The sequence below is a fragment of the Trichomonascus vanleenenianus genome, assembly GCF_965637985.1.
Source record: "Trichomonascus vanleenenianus strain CLIB 3782 genome assembly, contig: TRVA0_022S, whole genome shotgun sequence".
Classification (NCBI taxonomy): domain Eukaryota; kingdom Fungi; phylum Ascomycota; class Dipodascomycetes; order Dipodascales; family Trichomonascaceae; genus Blastobotrys; species Blastobotrys vanleenenianus.
This window is the reverse complement of record NW_027481865.1, coordinates 213,188-228,786: the sequence shown is the minus strand read 5'-3', so window position 1 is coordinate 228,786 and position 15,599 is coordinate 213,188. Positions and strand designations below refer to the sequence as shown.

Here is a 15,599-nt window from a genome sequence, read left to right as displayed (position 1 = left end):
CACAGAGAAAAACCTACGTGCGCGGGGGGGGGGGGGGGGGGGGGGGGGGGGGGGGGGGGTCTAACGGTCCTACGGACCCAAAACCCGACAAGGATCATCCAGCAATCACCCGGTAGCAGCGGAAGCAGCAGGTTGAAGCAGTTATGGAGTAGTAGTACTGATGGGGGGATATTCTGGGGTACGACGGCCCGGAGAGGGGAGAGTGGCCCTTCTGGCTGCAATGCCGGGCTCCCCCTCCCACACCGCACACCACCACCCACACACCGACCTCCTCCCCCCATTTCCCATCGTCAACCTACCAAACAACTTTTTTCCCTTTATTCGCGCTCTTGAACCCCCTGAGTAGCGCACAAGGAGACGTGGAAAAACTCAGGAGGACGCCAGGAGCGACACCGGAAGGAAACGAGGGCCCCTTTTTTTTTTCGCAGCGGAAGAGCAGAGAGCTTTGAAAAGAGCGCTTTACCGGAGAGATGGGCAACGTCAACGCCAAAGAGAGCCGGTCGCGGTCCAGCTCGACCACCGGAGCTGGCGGATCGAGCGGGTCGCCCGCAGTGTCGCTGTCTGGAGCGGGTAAGCGGAGGCTGAGGAGCAACACGACGCCGGCAGGCATGGGGGTGGCTTCCCGGCGCAGCGAGCGCTCGAAGAAGAAGCATGTTAAGAGCCAGCAGGAGCTCGACGCCGAGGAGATCGCGAACCTTGTGTTTGATCCGGACGAGATCGTTGATGGAGGGTACCTCGTGCCGCACGGCATATACACCGGCGCGCAGACGTACAAGTACAAGATCGTGCGCCAGCTGGTACTCGAGCGGCGCCTGGCGCCGTTTTACAAGCCGCTGGCCGACTACGACGAGGACTGGACGGACCGCCAGGTGCTGGCCGCCATCCGCGGGCTGCCGACACATCCACCGCCCCCATCAGAGTGCGCCCCAGAAGAGGCGGGTGGGTCGAGTGGGCAAGACCCACTTATGCATACGTCGTCGCCTCCGGCTGCATCTAACCAGGAGGGCACGATGTCCCCTGTGGCGCGGAGTGTATCTATTGACGGGTCGAGCACGGCGACCGACCCTAGCACCATGCCGACCTCGTCGAGCGACACGCCGGATGACCCAAATCTTGTACAGAATGGCTTTTTCGAGTCAGAAGAGGAGACTGAGCTTCCGCCTGGTTCGGGAGAATATATGGATAAGCCAATAGTGGCGCTAGAAGGAGAGAGGCTAGAGGAGGAGGAAGAGAATGAAGACCACGAGTCGCTGGACGAGGTGTATGCATTGAAGCAGCAGACAGAGCACGTTGAGTGTGCGCCCATGAGCAGGCCTGTTACGGTAACTCGCAACCGGTCCAACACGTCTCCGCGATACCGTTCGGGCAAGAACAACAGCAATGAAGGGGCAGACAAGAGCGACACCCCTATAGAAGTCCAGGTCTACCGTGGGGCAATGGAGTGTCCGATCTGCTTCCTGTTCTTCCCTAAGTATCTCAACCACACTAGGTGCTGTGGGCAGCCCATTTGCACCGAGTGCTTCGTACAGATTAAGCGGGCTGAGCCACACCCCCCTTACCAGAACCCCGACGCACCCCCGAGCTCATCCGCCTCTTCTACGACTACGAACACCGCCGATGGGCCGTCAGTAGCTGAAACGCTGGTCAGTGATCCAGCCTGCTGTCCGTACTGTGCAGCGCCAGATTTTGGTGTCGTGTATTTCCCCTCCAAGTTCCGGTACGGCCAGTTCCCCAAGAATAGTAGCGCCTTTTCTTCGCTGAACAATTTGCTCAAGAATGGCGACAGCAATAGTGGGAGCAGGGCCGCGTCTGGTAGTGGTTCTCCGCACCTCAAGGAGCCCAAGTTTGATTTCCCCAACCGCAAGGGTTCCATCCCGCCATCGGCGGCTGAGGTTGTGACGACCGACCAGATCCGCCCTGACTGGCTGGTTGTGCTCAATGCGGCGCGGCAGCACCAGGCGCGCCGCTCGGCGGCGGCTACGGCGCTCCATGCGACGGCGTTCTTAATGCAGCAAGACTCGTCCTCGAGCATTGCTTCGTCGGCGGCCTCACAGCGCAAGCCGCACAAGTCGTCGCGGCGGTTCAGAGGACTCGGTTCCTCGCGGCGCGAGGAGCAGCAGGGGTTGGAGGACCTCATGTTGCTGGAAGCAATCCGGCTCTCGCTTAACGACGAGGAGACAAGAAGGCAAAAGGAACAGCAGGAGCGGCTGAAATCAAAAGGCAAGGGTAAGGAGCCCGCCGCTTGATTTGCTCTTCTCTCTTCACTATAACTTATTATAACTTATTAGTATAACTTATTTCGATAGATGATGAAATGGATATGGATTACGACTCTCCCTGCTATCTGTTAGATTCACTAGAAATCCGCCTTCTCCTACACTAATCCACTTCTACTACATCAAACCATTTCCAGTACGCTACTACTAGTCTAGTCATCTAATATACTTTACCACTGGTACGATAGTGCACTTCTACTACACCAAACCATTTCCAATACGCTAACTACTAATCGTCCAATATACTTGACCACCAGTACGTTAATGCACTTCTACTAACACTGATTAATAGTACCACGTTAATGCACTTCTAAACCACATATCAATACCCGCCCTGCTAATCTACTCCCGCTAACTACTATGGTATCACTTTAGTGTCGAAAGTGTAATAGCAAAGGACAAACCTAGCAATTTAGTACCCCTGAGGGATAAATCGCACAACTTACATTTCAAAAACAGTTGAGCTACATTGATCCGCATATCCCCTGTTATATCCTGGCTAGCCTACCGACTATGACAGTTCTTTACAATACTCGTAAATTGATTCATAATGGTTAGTTAATAACGGCAAGATATTTAGCGCGGTAAGAGTTGTCGTCCGCCTCGGGACGGTTATGTGGGATCCACTTCGGCTCGTTCTGGAACAGACGCATTGCCTTGATGTAGTCGCTGCTAGTCAGCGTGAACCGGTGGTAAATGCCAGCCGGCAGAATAATAAGGTCGTTCTTGTCCAGTTGGCACCGGATCCACCGGTCCTCGAGCGTTCGCACGTCAAAGTACCCTTCGCCATCGAGAATGTACCGGATCTCCTCGTCCTCATGCAAATGCTCCGTGAAGAAAATCTTGAGCTTGGCCTCGTAGTTCTCCTGGCCGCCCAAGCCCTCTGGGGTGATGTTGATTTCATCCCTGTTAATGTAGCCCCGGTCTTTAGCGATTTGGTTCACACGGTCGAGGCCGATATTGGGGAAAGCCACCACGCCAAGCTTGGCCAGAACGTCTTCACTGACAGAAACGCCAGAGTTGTGGGCCTCCCGTGGGTCGCCAGGCTTATCGTCGTAATAGTAGAACTTCATTCTCTATTATAACCTTGGTTAAACGAGGTGAAATGGAGTGAAAATTAGGGTCTTGGTGGGGATTTCTAAGCGATCTTCACGGGAAATGACGCAACTCTCATTGGGCATTCACTCACCTCCCACGGTCCACTGAATAGTCAATTCGCCAACAGAGATAGCGGATTGAAGAGTCAACTCTTTAGCGAAAATAAAATGGACGACGAGTCATTCGCTCACGGAGATGGAGGAATTGGGGAAATAGTCTACGAGTACAAAAACCTGAGAAGACCGTGATCATTAATCTAATACATAAATTACATTGCGGGTAGCGCTGTTCGTTTTTTCTGGGTTCCTTTGAGAGTTGGAAAGTGTTTAGTCGAACAGACCCATGCCCATGTCCTCATCAGACTCCTCCTCTTCCTCAGCCTTCTCCTCAGCAGCGGCTGGGGCAGCACCGCCAGCGGCAGCTGGGGCAGCACCGGCAGCTGGGCCGGCGGAGGCGCCAATGGAGAAGAGCAGCTCCTTGAGGTTCTTGCCCTCGACAGCCTTGGCGAAAACGTTGGCCCAGATCTACAACCCATGTTAGCATAATTCACGGTTCTATAATCCAAAAAGCACATACTGGCTCAACCTCGATGCCGGCGGCCTTGGTCAAAGCCTGGAGCTTGTCAGCGGTGATCTCGATCTCGGCGTCAGCGAGAATAAGGGAGGCGTAGGAAACAGCAGCTTCGGAGGACATTATTTAGGTGGAGTTGTGGTTTTTTGTCGAACGTTGCAAATGTCGAGTTTTTTCACGAACCTGTCGACGGGGCGCGGGGAGTTCTTCGGTCACGTGGACACAGACTGAGCCGCACGGACAGCCAGGGTCGACGCACCATTTTTGGTTTCTTGTCGCGTGCGCCGGAACAGCGAGTCGCCCTGCGTGCGCCACCACGATTCTCCCAATAAAAAGCAGTCACGCGAGGCGCCCGCTGGGTCTCTCAATCAAGAAGGCAAGTGGGAGTTAAGTTATGAAAAAATTAGCGGATTGGGAGAGCGCGGGAGGACGCTGGGTGGGAAAACTTTCGTGAAATTCAACGAAAAAATCCAAACGACACACATCACCATCGACAAAATGCCAGAGTCCAAGGCCGTTCCAAGCGTTCAAGTATGTTGAGAGGAGAGACGTTGAGTTTGGAGTAGAAAACTAACGAATTTTTGACAGACCTTCGGTAAGAAGAAGACTGCCACCGCTGTGGCCCACGTTAAGGCCGGTAAGGGTCTCCTCAAGGTCAACGGTACCCCAATCTCCCTTGTCCAGCCAGAGATCCTGCGATTCAAGGTCTACGAGCCATTGCTCATTGTTGGCCTCGACAAGTTCGCCAACGTCGACATTCGAGTCCGTGTCACTGGTGGTGGTCACACCTCCCAGATCTACGCCATCCGACAGGCCATCGCCAAGGGCCTCGTTGCTTTCCACCAGAAGTTCGTTGATGAGCAGTCCAAGAACGAGTTGAAGAAGGCCTTCATCTCCTACGACAAGACCCTCTTGGTTGCCGATTCGCGACAGCCAGAGCCAAAGAAGTTCGGTGGTCCAGGTGCCCGTGCCAGATACCAGAAGTCTTACCGATAAACGCTCCTCTTATCTATTTTTTGGCTATAAATGTTATGTGTATATTGTAGCAGAAAAAAAAATTAATGTCATCGTGAATCTCTACCTAATCCTCCGCGAAGCGGAGCTACGGGGGTTTGGGGGCTGGCCCCCAAGTCGTCGCTACGGGCATGTAGTTGGGGGGGACCAGTCCCCCCCCCCTTTGGGGCTGCGCTCCGCGGATGTATTCCGATCAATTGAGCTCTAATCCTCCACCAAGCGAAGGTACGGGGGATTGGGGGGTGGTTCCCAAGCAGTCAAGCCGTCGCGGGGCATCTAGTTGGGGGTCTGTTCTGCGGAGACATTCCAATTAATTCTCCTCGAAGCGAAGCCACAGGGATACCCCCGGTGAAGTCGCAGTTGCGCTGACTCAGCAGCGAGTAAGCGGGTACCTCTTGGTAGTGGTGGGTGACCCTGATACGAAACCGACCCAGATATGCGGCATAATATAATTGCTCTCTTACGATTTCCCTGTCACGATCGTACCAGGGGTGTGTCTGATGTACACACACGATCGATACAAAATAATATAGCTCTGTCGAGGCGTTATTACATACATTACGGTGATTCCTCCTCGAACCCCCGAAAGGGCAGGTCCCGAGGTAGGTCCGCCAGAGCAACTACTCAACGTGCAGAGAAAAGGAGCTTCAGGGGTTACTCGACGACGTCCTCCCGCTAGGCATGTGTGCACATACGCTGTGCAGCCAATTAAATGAACGCACGCCGTTACGTAGGTGATTCTCCCAGCACCGCTCGCCTCATGTCGCGGACGACGCATGCCCCCAGCATAAAGCGCTACACGCCAGTAGTGGTGGGAACCCCCTTCCCCCCCCCCCCCCTCTCGCCCCCTATGGACCCGAGTGGTGTCTCGAGAAGGTTTGATTGAGGATCGAAAAGGTTAAAACATGGAGTTTCAATAAAGTGCCTAAATAACTCACGAATAGCCAATCAATTGGACAAAGTACCACGGCATCGCAGCAGGCTGTCCGCTGCACATCGGGCTAATAACCGTCCTATCTGAGCAGACAAAGCGATATTCCCTAGCGCATAGCGCCGCCAGAAAGGGGGCGCTATCCAGGGGTAGCTAGCGTAGCGGCCGGCGCGGGCAGTATGAATGTTACGCACACGTGCACTTGCATGCAGAGTCGAGAAACCGGCGCGGGCGGCCCCAGATATACGCGCACTGGAAATTGCGCCACACAGGGTAAATCGCGATCCTTGTGGGTGCTTTTTTTAGAATGATTGCTTTTGTGTGCTGCCGCCCCCCTCGCCGCCGTCGCCCCCCCCTCCTGAATAGCCATTTTTCAGGGTTTTATAAATATCAGCTGGATTCCCCATTTGAATTGAACTTTCGCTAGGGACGGTATCACACACATCACACACGAGTCAGTCGCCACTAGGAAAGATGAATACGCCAGAGTCAGAATCGCTCTCTCCTGAGGAGGTTATGTCTCCCGCCTCCATTGTTGAGGAGGAGACCCAGAGAAGCTCGAAGAAGAAGGAGGCGCTGGAGCTACCGCTACCGCCGGGAGCCCTGCCACCTCGAAAGCGGGCAAAGACTAATGCCGAGAAGGAGCAGCGACGGGTTGAGCGAATTATGAGGAACCGGCAGGCTGCCCATGCGTCGCGAGAGAAGAAGCGAAAGCATGTGGAGAACCTGGAGCGGGAGAATGAAGAACTCAAGAAGGAGAATGGCGCCCTCTTGAGCCAGGCTCAGGAGACGAAGAAGGCGCAGATTCAGATGCTGGAGCAGCACTATTTGCTTCAAGCGCGACTGAGCCAGTTTGAGGCTGTTATTGAGGCCGCTAAGTCGTCGGGCGATCTTTCTGCACTTGAAAAGATGCCAAAGATGCCGATGACCAAGACTGAAGTAGTGGTTCCGACTCCACCGATGATGTCGCCACCGGGATCGACCTCTTCGACCCCACCGTCAGTGACGTCGCCAATTTTGCATGTATCCGACCACGGGTATGCCTCGCCAGACTCGTTGACGCTCTCTCCAGAGTCAACTATGACGGCGTTTGGCGACGATCAGCCACATTTTGTTTTGTCCTCTACCCCCACCTCCACCACGATCACTGCCACCAAGGGCGGGATGGAACCTCTGGCCAGTGTTATTGGGTCGCATCATTCAGCAGTAATGATGGGCCTCCAGACCTGCAGCGTCCATTAACTCTGGCTCTGATAAGCAAGTCCTTCCCTTTGGCAATGACAGTGATGTGTGTGATTTCAGCTTATTTAATGAGGAACCTCAGTGGGAGATTTTCTCTCAGGAGGATGATTACGAACCCTTGGTCTCGAACTTGTATGCCGGCATCTCACTCTAGACTTCTGAACAACTAAAAAAGTGATTTTTCTTTTGGGTTTTTGGGCAATAGGAAGTGCAACAACGAACGACAAACGGACGAGAAAGAATTTGTGACGAGGCATTTTGCACTTTTTGAACAGCGGAAACTGGTTTGAATCTTCATGATCATGAGATTGGAACATTGTTGGTTGGATGACCTTGCGAATTGGAACCAATAGAAGCATACCGGGCAAATGGCGCGCCCTGCTGAACAGCAGACGGCTTTGGCGACTGGCCCAGGTAGGTCTATTGGCTGACCCAATTAACGCGGATCCTTCTTGACTGTGAAATTTCGAGTGAGTGAATTTTTGAATGGTTACTGTTTGATCAGTGGGAGATGTTTGTCTGGTTTTTTTTTCAGCCCTAGGTCTAGTTGCTTTCCGGTTTTTATGGGAAATTTCTGAAGTGAGATTGATTCCTCCTCTGGTAGGAGGAAAGGTTTGAAAAAGTTCTGTATTTATTATTTTTATGATTGAATGAAAAAGATTGATAAAATCGTTAATTATCGTAGCAGGTGCTGTCAAACAATAATTGCACCATGGTAGTTTGGCTATGCTAGTGGGTTGGCATGCATTGTGACGGATTTGATGTATATTGGTGTAATGGGGCGATTCTTCTTGTCCACCTGTACCGCCTCGAGCTTGTCCAGCGTATCCATGCCGCCGATGAGTTTGCCAAACACACTGTACTTCCCATCCAATGGTACTTGCTTGGCATAGGTGATGAAAAATTGACTTCCATTAGTATTAGGGCCAGAGTTAGCCATGGATACAATGCCCTGGATCGTTAGCAATAGTCCACTATTCAATAATATCCTGTACTCACCCGTTTATTATGTCGAAGGGTCGGCTTTATCTCGTCTTCGAATTTACCGCCCCATATTGACTCGCCCCCTTTGCCTGTTCCCGTTGGATCACCCATCTGGGCCATGAACCCTACCCAATGTCAGCGACTCTTGTATCATCTTCGTAGGTGGTGTATTATGCCATACCTTTAATATTTCTATGAATTTTGGTCCCATCGTATGTGCCCTTGGCGCAATGGGCCAGGAAGTTCTCGGCCGTCTTGGGCACTGACTCGCAGAATACTTCGATTTTTATGTCGCCTAGATCTGTATGGAGCTGATAGGTTAGTAATATCGTTGAAGAAATTGGTATCCGCTTACTGTAACAGACATTTCTCGTCGGATTCTGGTGTAAAGTACCAGAGTATACGCGAGATATACGAAATGGTAAGCTGGATATCAGTGGGCGTACGGCTGAACATTTCATTGACGGTGGCTCCGCTACGCGGTGGCACTCCAGTACATAAAATTTCTGTGACTATATTTGCCGGCTGGGAGTTTGTTACAGTTCCTTTCCTATTTGTAACAGTTACGTAAGCTGCCACTTTTCATTCATTACGGTAACATCACTTCATACATTGAATAGACATGAATACAGTTACTAATGAATTGACTTCATTCTATTTGTTGAGATACATCCAAGATATTGTATTGCAAGGAAGTCGAGTTACTACCCGGTACGAGATATTTGTACACACTCGAGGTACATCGGTCTAATATGCTACCGAGAACAATATCACCCAATATCAGTGTTCGTAATGCGTCCATTAATACAAATACATAGTTAATGCTGATATTTTTAAAGCTTCTCCTTGACTCGCTGGAGACAAGAGAGAATGGCAAGGATACTGGCCTGAGCGACATCCTCGTGGATACCAACACCCCACTCCACTACATTGCTGCCCTGCACCTGCATCTGAATGTAAGTAGCGGCCTTGGTCTTGGAACCCTTGCCGATCGAGTGCTCGTGGTAGGTCTGCACATCAAATTGGATGCCAAGGGCCTTGTCAAGGGCGTCGAGGAAGGACGAAATTGGACCGTTACCAGTACCGGCAAGGTTGTGCTCCGTACCTTTGACCTCAATGACAGCTGTAGCGTCACGAGACTCCTTGACCGTGCTCGACTGAGCAATGTCATAGCTGATCAGCTTGTAGTTAGAAGAGCTCTCGGTAAGGTGGTATTCATTCTCGAACAGTTCGGTGAGCTCAGCGGACTTGAGCTCTCGGCCCTTGAACTCAGCCTCCCGCTGGACAATGCTGGAGAAGGCGACCTGGAGGCCTCGCGGAAGATCGAGCTCGAGGCTCTTGAGGATGATCCAGGCAGCACCGCCCTTGCCAGACTGCGAATTGACTCGGATAACAGCCTCGTAGGTTCGGCCAATATCCTTCGGGTCGAGCGGCAGATATGGGATCTGCCAGCACGAGCACGGGTTCTGCGCCTTGTTGTTCTCGTACCGGGCAAAGCCCTTCTTGATGGCGTCCTGGTGAGACCCAGAGAATGCACAGACGACCAAGGAGCCACCGTATGGGGCCCGCGGATGCACTGGAATTTTGTTACATCGCTCAACGACCTCGACAATCGAGGTAATGTCTGAAAAGTCAATATTTGGAGAGATACCCTGGGTGTAGAGATTGAGGCCAAGGGTGACCAGGTCAACATTACCAGTTCGCTCACCGTTACCAAACAAGCAGCCCTCTACACGGTCAGCACCGCCCATCTGGGCGAGCTCGGCAGCCGCGACAGCACAGCCTCGGTCATTATGTGGGTGCAGAGAGATGCAAATCTTCTCTCGCTCAGAGATGTGAGTAGCGAAGTACTCAATCTGGTCGGCATAGATGTTTGGAGTAGCCATCTCGACGGTAGCCGGGAGATTGAAGATGATCTTGTTCTCAACCGATGGTTGCCACGCCTTCTTGACGGCCTCGCAGAGCCGCAGAGAATAATCAAGTGGGGTATCCGAGAAGGTCTCCGGGGAGAACTCGAGAGCCCACTCGGTGCCGGCGGTGGATGGGTCATCCTTGGTGAGACTTCGCACCAATTTGGTACACTTGACAGCCAGCTCGATACCCTGATCCTCGGTCATGCCGAACACCACGTCTCGGAAGAGCTGCGAGCTGGCGAGGTAGATATGGACAATAGCCTTCTTGGCACCCTTGAGGGACTCCACGGTTCTTCGGATAAGCTGCTCTCGGCATGGAGCGAGCACCTGGATCCACACGTCCTCCGGTGCGTTCTCGACAGCGTACCGGGTGAAGTCAAAGTCGATTTGGCTGGCGCTAGGGAAAGCGACTTCGATCTCTTTGTAGCCAATCTCGACGAGCTTGTGGAAATACTCCTTCTTTTCTTCAAAGTTCATGGGATCTGGAAGAGACTGGTTACCGTCTCGGAGGTCGGTCGCGAGCCATCGCGGCGCCTTGTCGATGGTCTTGCTTGGCCATTGTCGGTTGGGCAGGTTCACTGGCGGGAACTTTTTGTACTTTACTGAAGGGTCCTGGAGCAAGGGCATTTTGTTTTGGATTGACGATGACTTTTTTGTGTTCCGATTATCGTGCGATATTTATAAATGTTCTGGAAATGAGTCAGTATCTATTGGTCCATGGCTCTTTCGATGACTTGGTTTGTCACTGTGCAGTTCGCGGGGCAGGAAGCGATGTCGGACCGATAGCGGGTACGGCGGTTGGGAATGCCTGTATACGAGGACCTGACTGCGTGGGAATATCTGCGTGCGTAGTATCTCATCTGGTGTAATTAGCCTTCTTGCATAACACCGACATAACCGTCAGTACCCGTTTTTCCAGGGAGCTATTACACTGTAACTCAATTGAACGAGGTCTTAGTCGTTTTTTGAGGTGCTCCGAGAAAGTGAATGGTGAGATTCGGACGGTTCTCCGGGCTGGGATCATGTTTTGTCAATTGGCAGAAGCGTGGATGCCGAAGAAGACCAATAAAGGCGTCAGGGGATCTTCTCCGGGCGATGTCTCAAGGTCTCCTGGAGGAAAATGACTGATTACACTACGTAATGTAGTAGTAATTGTCCTGTAATGTAGCGATCTAATGCTGCTGCAAGAAAAGGCGGGGCTACTGCATTTTGGGAGGGACAACCTCAACATGACAACTGGTTGGGCTCCAAACCGAGCCGGAAACATGGTAGATCTGATGCATTACTGGCTCGAATTTCGGCACCGGAATAGAACTTCCGCATATTTTTTCTTCGGCTTTTGCATATGGTATTACCCCTTTGCCGTCCCTTGGAGGCATAAGCACGTACAGATATCCTATAACATTGGTGCTGTGATATACTAATCTGCTGGCGTAAATTCAAGTCCGATAACCCCCAACCCTCCCAAGTCAACACTAAAAAACATTTTGCCTCGTATCAGCCAATATTGTCCACGAGTTTTTAATCGATTATAACCAGGGGTAGCCCACAAGCTTAGCCACATAATAAGCCCAGAGAGATGGTTGCTAACAAACGAATAAAGGTGAGTCGTGCAATCGTCAAGTAAAGATATATATGGAGTTTTGCTAATCAATGGTAGAACGTGTCGATATCACGTCCCATCTTGTACGGCAATACTGCCAGGCCGCTCGAAGAGAATGAAAAAACCGCGGATACGCCGCCAGACCACACTCACAAATGGACTATCTTTGTGCGCGACCCTAATAACCCCTCTGGGGAAAAGGGCAAGAATGACCTATCGTATTTCATCAAAAAAGTCGTGTTTAAGCTGCACGACACGTACCCGAACCCGTCGCGGTCAATTGAGGAGCCACCGTTTGAAGTAACAGAGACTGGTTGGGGTGAATTTGAAATTGCGATTCGAATTTTCTTCCATCCTGAGGCGGGCGAGAAAAATGTCACGCTCTATCACCACCTGAAGCTGCACCCTTATCTTCCCGAGGACCAGGCGAGCGGCAGCAATACTGCCGTGGGCAGCGGACCCGGACCGGTTGAATCATATCTCTACGACGAGCTCGTGTTCAACGAACCTACTGAATCCATGTTCCAGCTGCTCACTTCGAAGCCCGGCGCCGTCATTCCCACCAAGAAGAGTGCGGCCTTCCGGTACAGCATGCAATCCGAGCACGAGGAGTTTGAAAAGCTCAGTTCGGCGCTGGATACTGTGTACCAGCAGGTTCAGAAGACCAAGGAGCAAATCGTCAAGCTTGAGAAGCAAAAGCAGGCCCTCGAAGCCAAGCAGAAGTAACGCACGCGTCCCGTATTATCGGTGTGCGGCTTGTGCGGCTCATGCCACGTACCTGCGTGCTTGCGCAGGCAGGAGACTAAGCCTCATTCTCCCAATGGCGGCTCCGGAAAAAAAAATAAAAAACGTGGAGACACGACACCACTTAAAACACGAACTTTGTTGAACACCTGGCTTCTTGCTATTGCCGAAGAGAAAAGTGCAACGACAGGGCGAACACAATGGACAATAAGGTGTTTAGCGACGTCAAAACAGAGTACACTAAGTACTCGCGTCTGTATCAGACGTATATCGACAAGACGGTACCGTACACGGGCTATCGGTGGGGAGCATTTGCAGGTCTGCTGCTGCTGTTTATGCTGCGGATCGTGATGGCGCAGGGATGGTATATTGTGTGTTATACCCTGGGCATCTACCTGCTGAATCTGTTCCTGGCCTTCCTGCAACCGAAGTTTGACCCTTCGCTGGAGCAGGACATGCGTGACCAGGACATGGAGGAAGGCGAGGGGCTACCTACGACGGAGGCGCCGGGAGCCGCTGACGGTGGCGAGTTCAGGCCGTTTATTCGACGGCTGCCGGAGTTCAAGTTCTGGTACAACGCGGCGCGTGCTACGGCAATTGGTCTTTTCTGCACGTTCTTTGCCATTTTCGACATTCCAGTGTTCTGGCCCATTCTACTCATTTATTTCATTGTGCTCTTCTGCCTTACTATGCGACGACAAATCCAACATATGATCAAGTACCGATACCTTCCATTTGACTTTGGCAAGGTCAAGTACAACCGTGGTTAATGTCCTTCACGACGGCACCCTGTAATGTGTAACTATAGAAAACGTGTGCTATTAACTGATGCGAATATAAAGTGTATGTACCCTTTACGATCTCAGCCGTGTGAGCCGCTCAAAGTGCGGCTTGTTTGTTTGGCTATTGCTAAAGCAGCTTATGTGGTTAGGTTTTTGAACTGGGCCATGGGCGATGGCCGATTGTAGCATGGGAGAAGAGTGAATGTAACTAATGATAATAGCTTAAGCAATTGATTTTCTTCGAGGGCCGGCCCGCGAGCTCCCGTAGGTGGGGGGCTCTGGTTCCAATGCCCCGTTATCTCTTAGATCAACGCTAAGCGGAGCGACAGGCGGGATTAAGGGGACAGTTTACCGCCCAAGATGTACTACTACTGGAGAAGAACTGGGTAAACACTCGTCTGACAGATAAACAATTGTAGCATTAAATGATAGTCGGTAAACCCGAATATTCAGTGGACAATGAAAGGCATGGAGATATGAACTACGGTACTCTGCTTGGACCGAGTTACAATGCCTTTACAAATACAGTAAGAAGCCTAGACAGTGAGTGCATCGTGAAGCACGTAGCAACCGACGATGCGGCTACATGCCACGCAGGATATACAGGTACGGCTGGCTATCTCCGTATGACTACAGCCTCTTCACAGTAAACCTCAAATGTCTAGGTATCGATACGCACTACACTACCGGCAATATTACCGGACAAAGATATGTTGTAGCTCTAGGGAAATGATGCAATAAATACCACTATGGTAATGATGGCGATTCAACTCACGATCCGTGAATTGATAGAATCTAAATCAGTACGCTGATTAACGCTAGGGACATCCAATCGCCTACTATGGGCTAATCAACGCGTGCTTGACGATTTTCGTATGAGCATAGCGTGATGGTGCTGCACCGGTCGCACTTGTCGCCGTATGTCCGTCTATTACCGCTCTTCGCTCTTAAAACCGGCCCCATCGGGATGAGCCGCAGATATTGCGGCCCTTGGAAGACAACGAGTGATAAGGGAGATAAGGGTCTGACCAGAGCGGGCATAAGGGCAAAAGTCCGTTCTAGACTGAAACTACTGTACTGTATACATTTGTTCGAAAGAATGTGTTCAGACAGTCCCTGGCCAAACGCAAGTATGGCCTTAGCCCATAAATCCTGACACAACATTTTTTCACATATGCATTTTCATTTTTATTGCAGTGACGGCACGCCGCACATCGGAATGCCGTATGGAACGGAGCCAGTCGGCGCAACGCCCGAGGAGTTTATTCACGGGCAGCCATTGTACATACAAGCGGTCTTCTATATTCTTCGCGGAAACTCATGTAATTTCTCGGTTGTTAATATATTCGTCAGAACACTTTTTACCAATAATTTGGTAAAAGAGTGAAAGTATGCGGAGGGGGGTTCGTATTCCCACGTCGAAGCTTCCTGACCGAGGTGGTGCGTCATCGGCAGTGCATTAGACACAAGGGGAATGACCAGTGCGGCTCAACCGCATCGGCGAGGTGGCCCCATTTAGGCATGCCCCCCCGGTGAGCGACGAGCTACCGGCCGGATCGAAGGGACGGCCCCTCGTTCCGGACCCCCTCCTTTCCCATGACCAGCTACTGTATAAGCAGTATACGTAGGCCCGGGGGTCCCAGGGACTATTACACATATGATTTGTACTATAGGTAGATCCTACAGTTGCTCCTCAAGGGAGTGGTCGGTCCCTGGGTGTGTCGATCCGGGGATACAGTAGATGTATACCTTGGTTGCTGGGTCCGAAGCACTGCCGGTACAATACTACAATACTACCGGTAGTACGTTGAGCATGAACGTCGGATGTTAATGTAGCCGGCTAGCCAGCACATGTATGTATTTTCATTTGTATGTATTTTCATTTCCATTAGTAGAGCGTGTATGTATTCTACTATCTATTGTCCATATAATCAGTCATTCGTAATCTCATCACACATTTGCCCTTATCTCATCATGTTCCTTGGGTCCCCTCCCCCCAGGATGATTAATGCAGTCTTGAGTTATGACATATATTACGCGAATAACCCTCACTATTGCTCTTCCGCTTAGTCAATATCTCCATCATCCCCCTATAAGACCTCTCAAACTACGGTGTACTCAGGTAAGCCTGAGTCACGGCGACCGTCGCTGGAACTGCGATGGGCTCGCTATCATGGTTAGTCATCGGTGTTCGTCGGGCCTCCGTGTGGGCCAAATCCGGTAGCGCCGACTACCGAACAACGACCGCCGCGCAAAGACCGTTTTGCCCAGGCCCGGCATCCCGGGGCTAGTTGTCAGCCGCATAAGTGTGCCAGCCCTATGGGCAGTGGAAGGCTGTAAACTCCGACGTGCCGACGGACGGGGCTTACCTACGCCATGTTTCCTTTTTGTCGGGTTTGTCAGGGCGCTTAGAAATCGGATCGGGAAAAAGCAAAATGTGAG

At 51.5% G+C, this 15,599-nt stretch overlaps 9 protein-coding genes across 9 annotated transcripts; 5 read left to right on the top strand and 4 right to left on the bottom strand.

Moving 5' to 3' along the window:
- Nucleotides 1-470: 470 nt before the first annotated feature.
- Nucleotides 471-2,246, top strand: SIP5 (Sip5p; the record flags this gene model as incomplete). The annotated part of the gene is made up of 1 exon (XM_076685235.1): nt 471-2,246. One exon carries the CDS (start codon nt 471-473, stop codon nt 2,244-2,246), a length of 1,776 nt encoding a protein of 591 aa, XP_076540630.1.
- A 584-nt stretch (nt 2,247-2,830) lies between these two features.
- Nucleotides 2,831-3,349, bottom strand: ADI1 (acireductone dioxygenase (Ni2+-requiring); the record flags this gene model as incomplete). The annotated part of the gene is made up of 1 exon (XM_076685234.1): nt 2,831-3,349. One exon carries the CDS (start codon nt 3,347-3,349, stop codon nt 2,831-2,833), a length of 519 nt encoding a protein of 172 aa, XP_076540629.1.
- Nucleotides 3,350-3,700: 351 nt separating this feature from the next.
- Nucleotides 3,701-4,067, bottom strand: RPP1A (60S acidic ribosomal protein P1; the record flags this gene model as incomplete). The annotated part of the gene is made up of 2 exons (XM_076685233.1): nt 3,701-3,898; nt 3,951-4,067. The coding sequence occupies 2 exons, from the start codon at nt 4,065-4,067 to the stop codon at nt 3,701-3,703; spliced, it is 315 nt and encodes a 104-aa protein (XP_076540628.1).
- Nucleotides 4,068-4,442: 375 nt separating this feature from the next.
- On the top strand, nt 4,443-4,940 carry RPS16A (40S ribosomal protein uS9 RPS16A; the record flags this gene model as incomplete). The annotated part of the gene is made up of 2 exons (XM_076685232.1): nt 4,443-4,475; nt 4,533-4,940. The coding sequence occupies 2 exons, from the start codon at nt 4,443-4,445 to the stop codon at nt 4,938-4,940; spliced, it is 441 nt and encodes a 146-aa protein (XP_076540627.1).
- Nucleotides 4,941-6,363: 1,423 nt separating this feature from the next.
- HAC1 (transcription factor HAC1) lies at nt 6,364-7,131 on the top strand (the record flags this gene model as incomplete). The annotated part of the gene is made up of 1 exon (XM_076685231.1): nt 6,364-7,131. One exon carries the CDS (start codon nt 6,364-6,366, stop codon nt 7,129-7,131), a length of 768 nt encoding a protein of 255 aa, XP_076540626.1.
- A 724-nt stretch (nt 7,132-7,855) lies between these two features.
- Nucleotides 7,856-8,482, bottom strand: CPR1 (peptidylprolyl isomerase; the record flags this gene model as incomplete). The annotated part of the gene is made up of 4 exons (XM_076685230.1): nt 7,856-8,083; nt 8,131-8,240; nt 8,297-8,426; nt 8,471-8,482. 4 exons carry the CDS (start codon nt 8,480-8,482, stop codon nt 7,856-7,858), a joined length of 480 nt encoding a protein of 159 aa, XP_076540625.1.
- Nucleotides 8,483-8,948: 466 nt separating this feature from the next.
- Nucleotides 8,949-10,655, bottom strand: LEU4 (2-isopropylmalate synthase LEU4; the record flags this gene model as incomplete). The annotated part of the gene is made up of 1 exon (XM_076685229.1): nt 8,949-10,655. The coding sequence occupies one exon, from the start codon at nt 10,653-10,655 to the stop codon at nt 8,949-8,951; it is 1,707 nt and encodes a 568-aa protein (XP_076540624.1).
- A 952-nt stretch (nt 10,656-11,607) lies between these two features.
- On the top strand, nt 11,608-12,357 carry YAF9 (YEATS domain-containing protein YAF9; the record flags this gene model as incomplete). Its single annotated transcript, XM_076685228.1, has 2 exons — nt 11,608-11,631; nt 11,689-12,357. 2 exons carry the CDS (start codon nt 11,608-11,610, stop codon nt 12,355-12,357), a joined length of 693 nt encoding a protein of 230 aa, XP_076540623.1.
- A 218-nt stretch (nt 12,358-12,575) lies between these two features.
- Nucleotides 12,576-13,145, top strand: RER1 (protein retrieval receptor; the record flags this gene model as incomplete). Its single annotated transcript, XM_076685227.1, has 1 exon — nt 12,576-13,145. The coding sequence occupies one exon, from the start codon at nt 12,576-12,578 to the stop codon at nt 13,143-13,145; it is 570 nt and encodes a 189-aa protein (XP_076540622.1).
- Between the last annotated feature and the right edge of the window lie 2,454 nt (nt 13,146-15,599).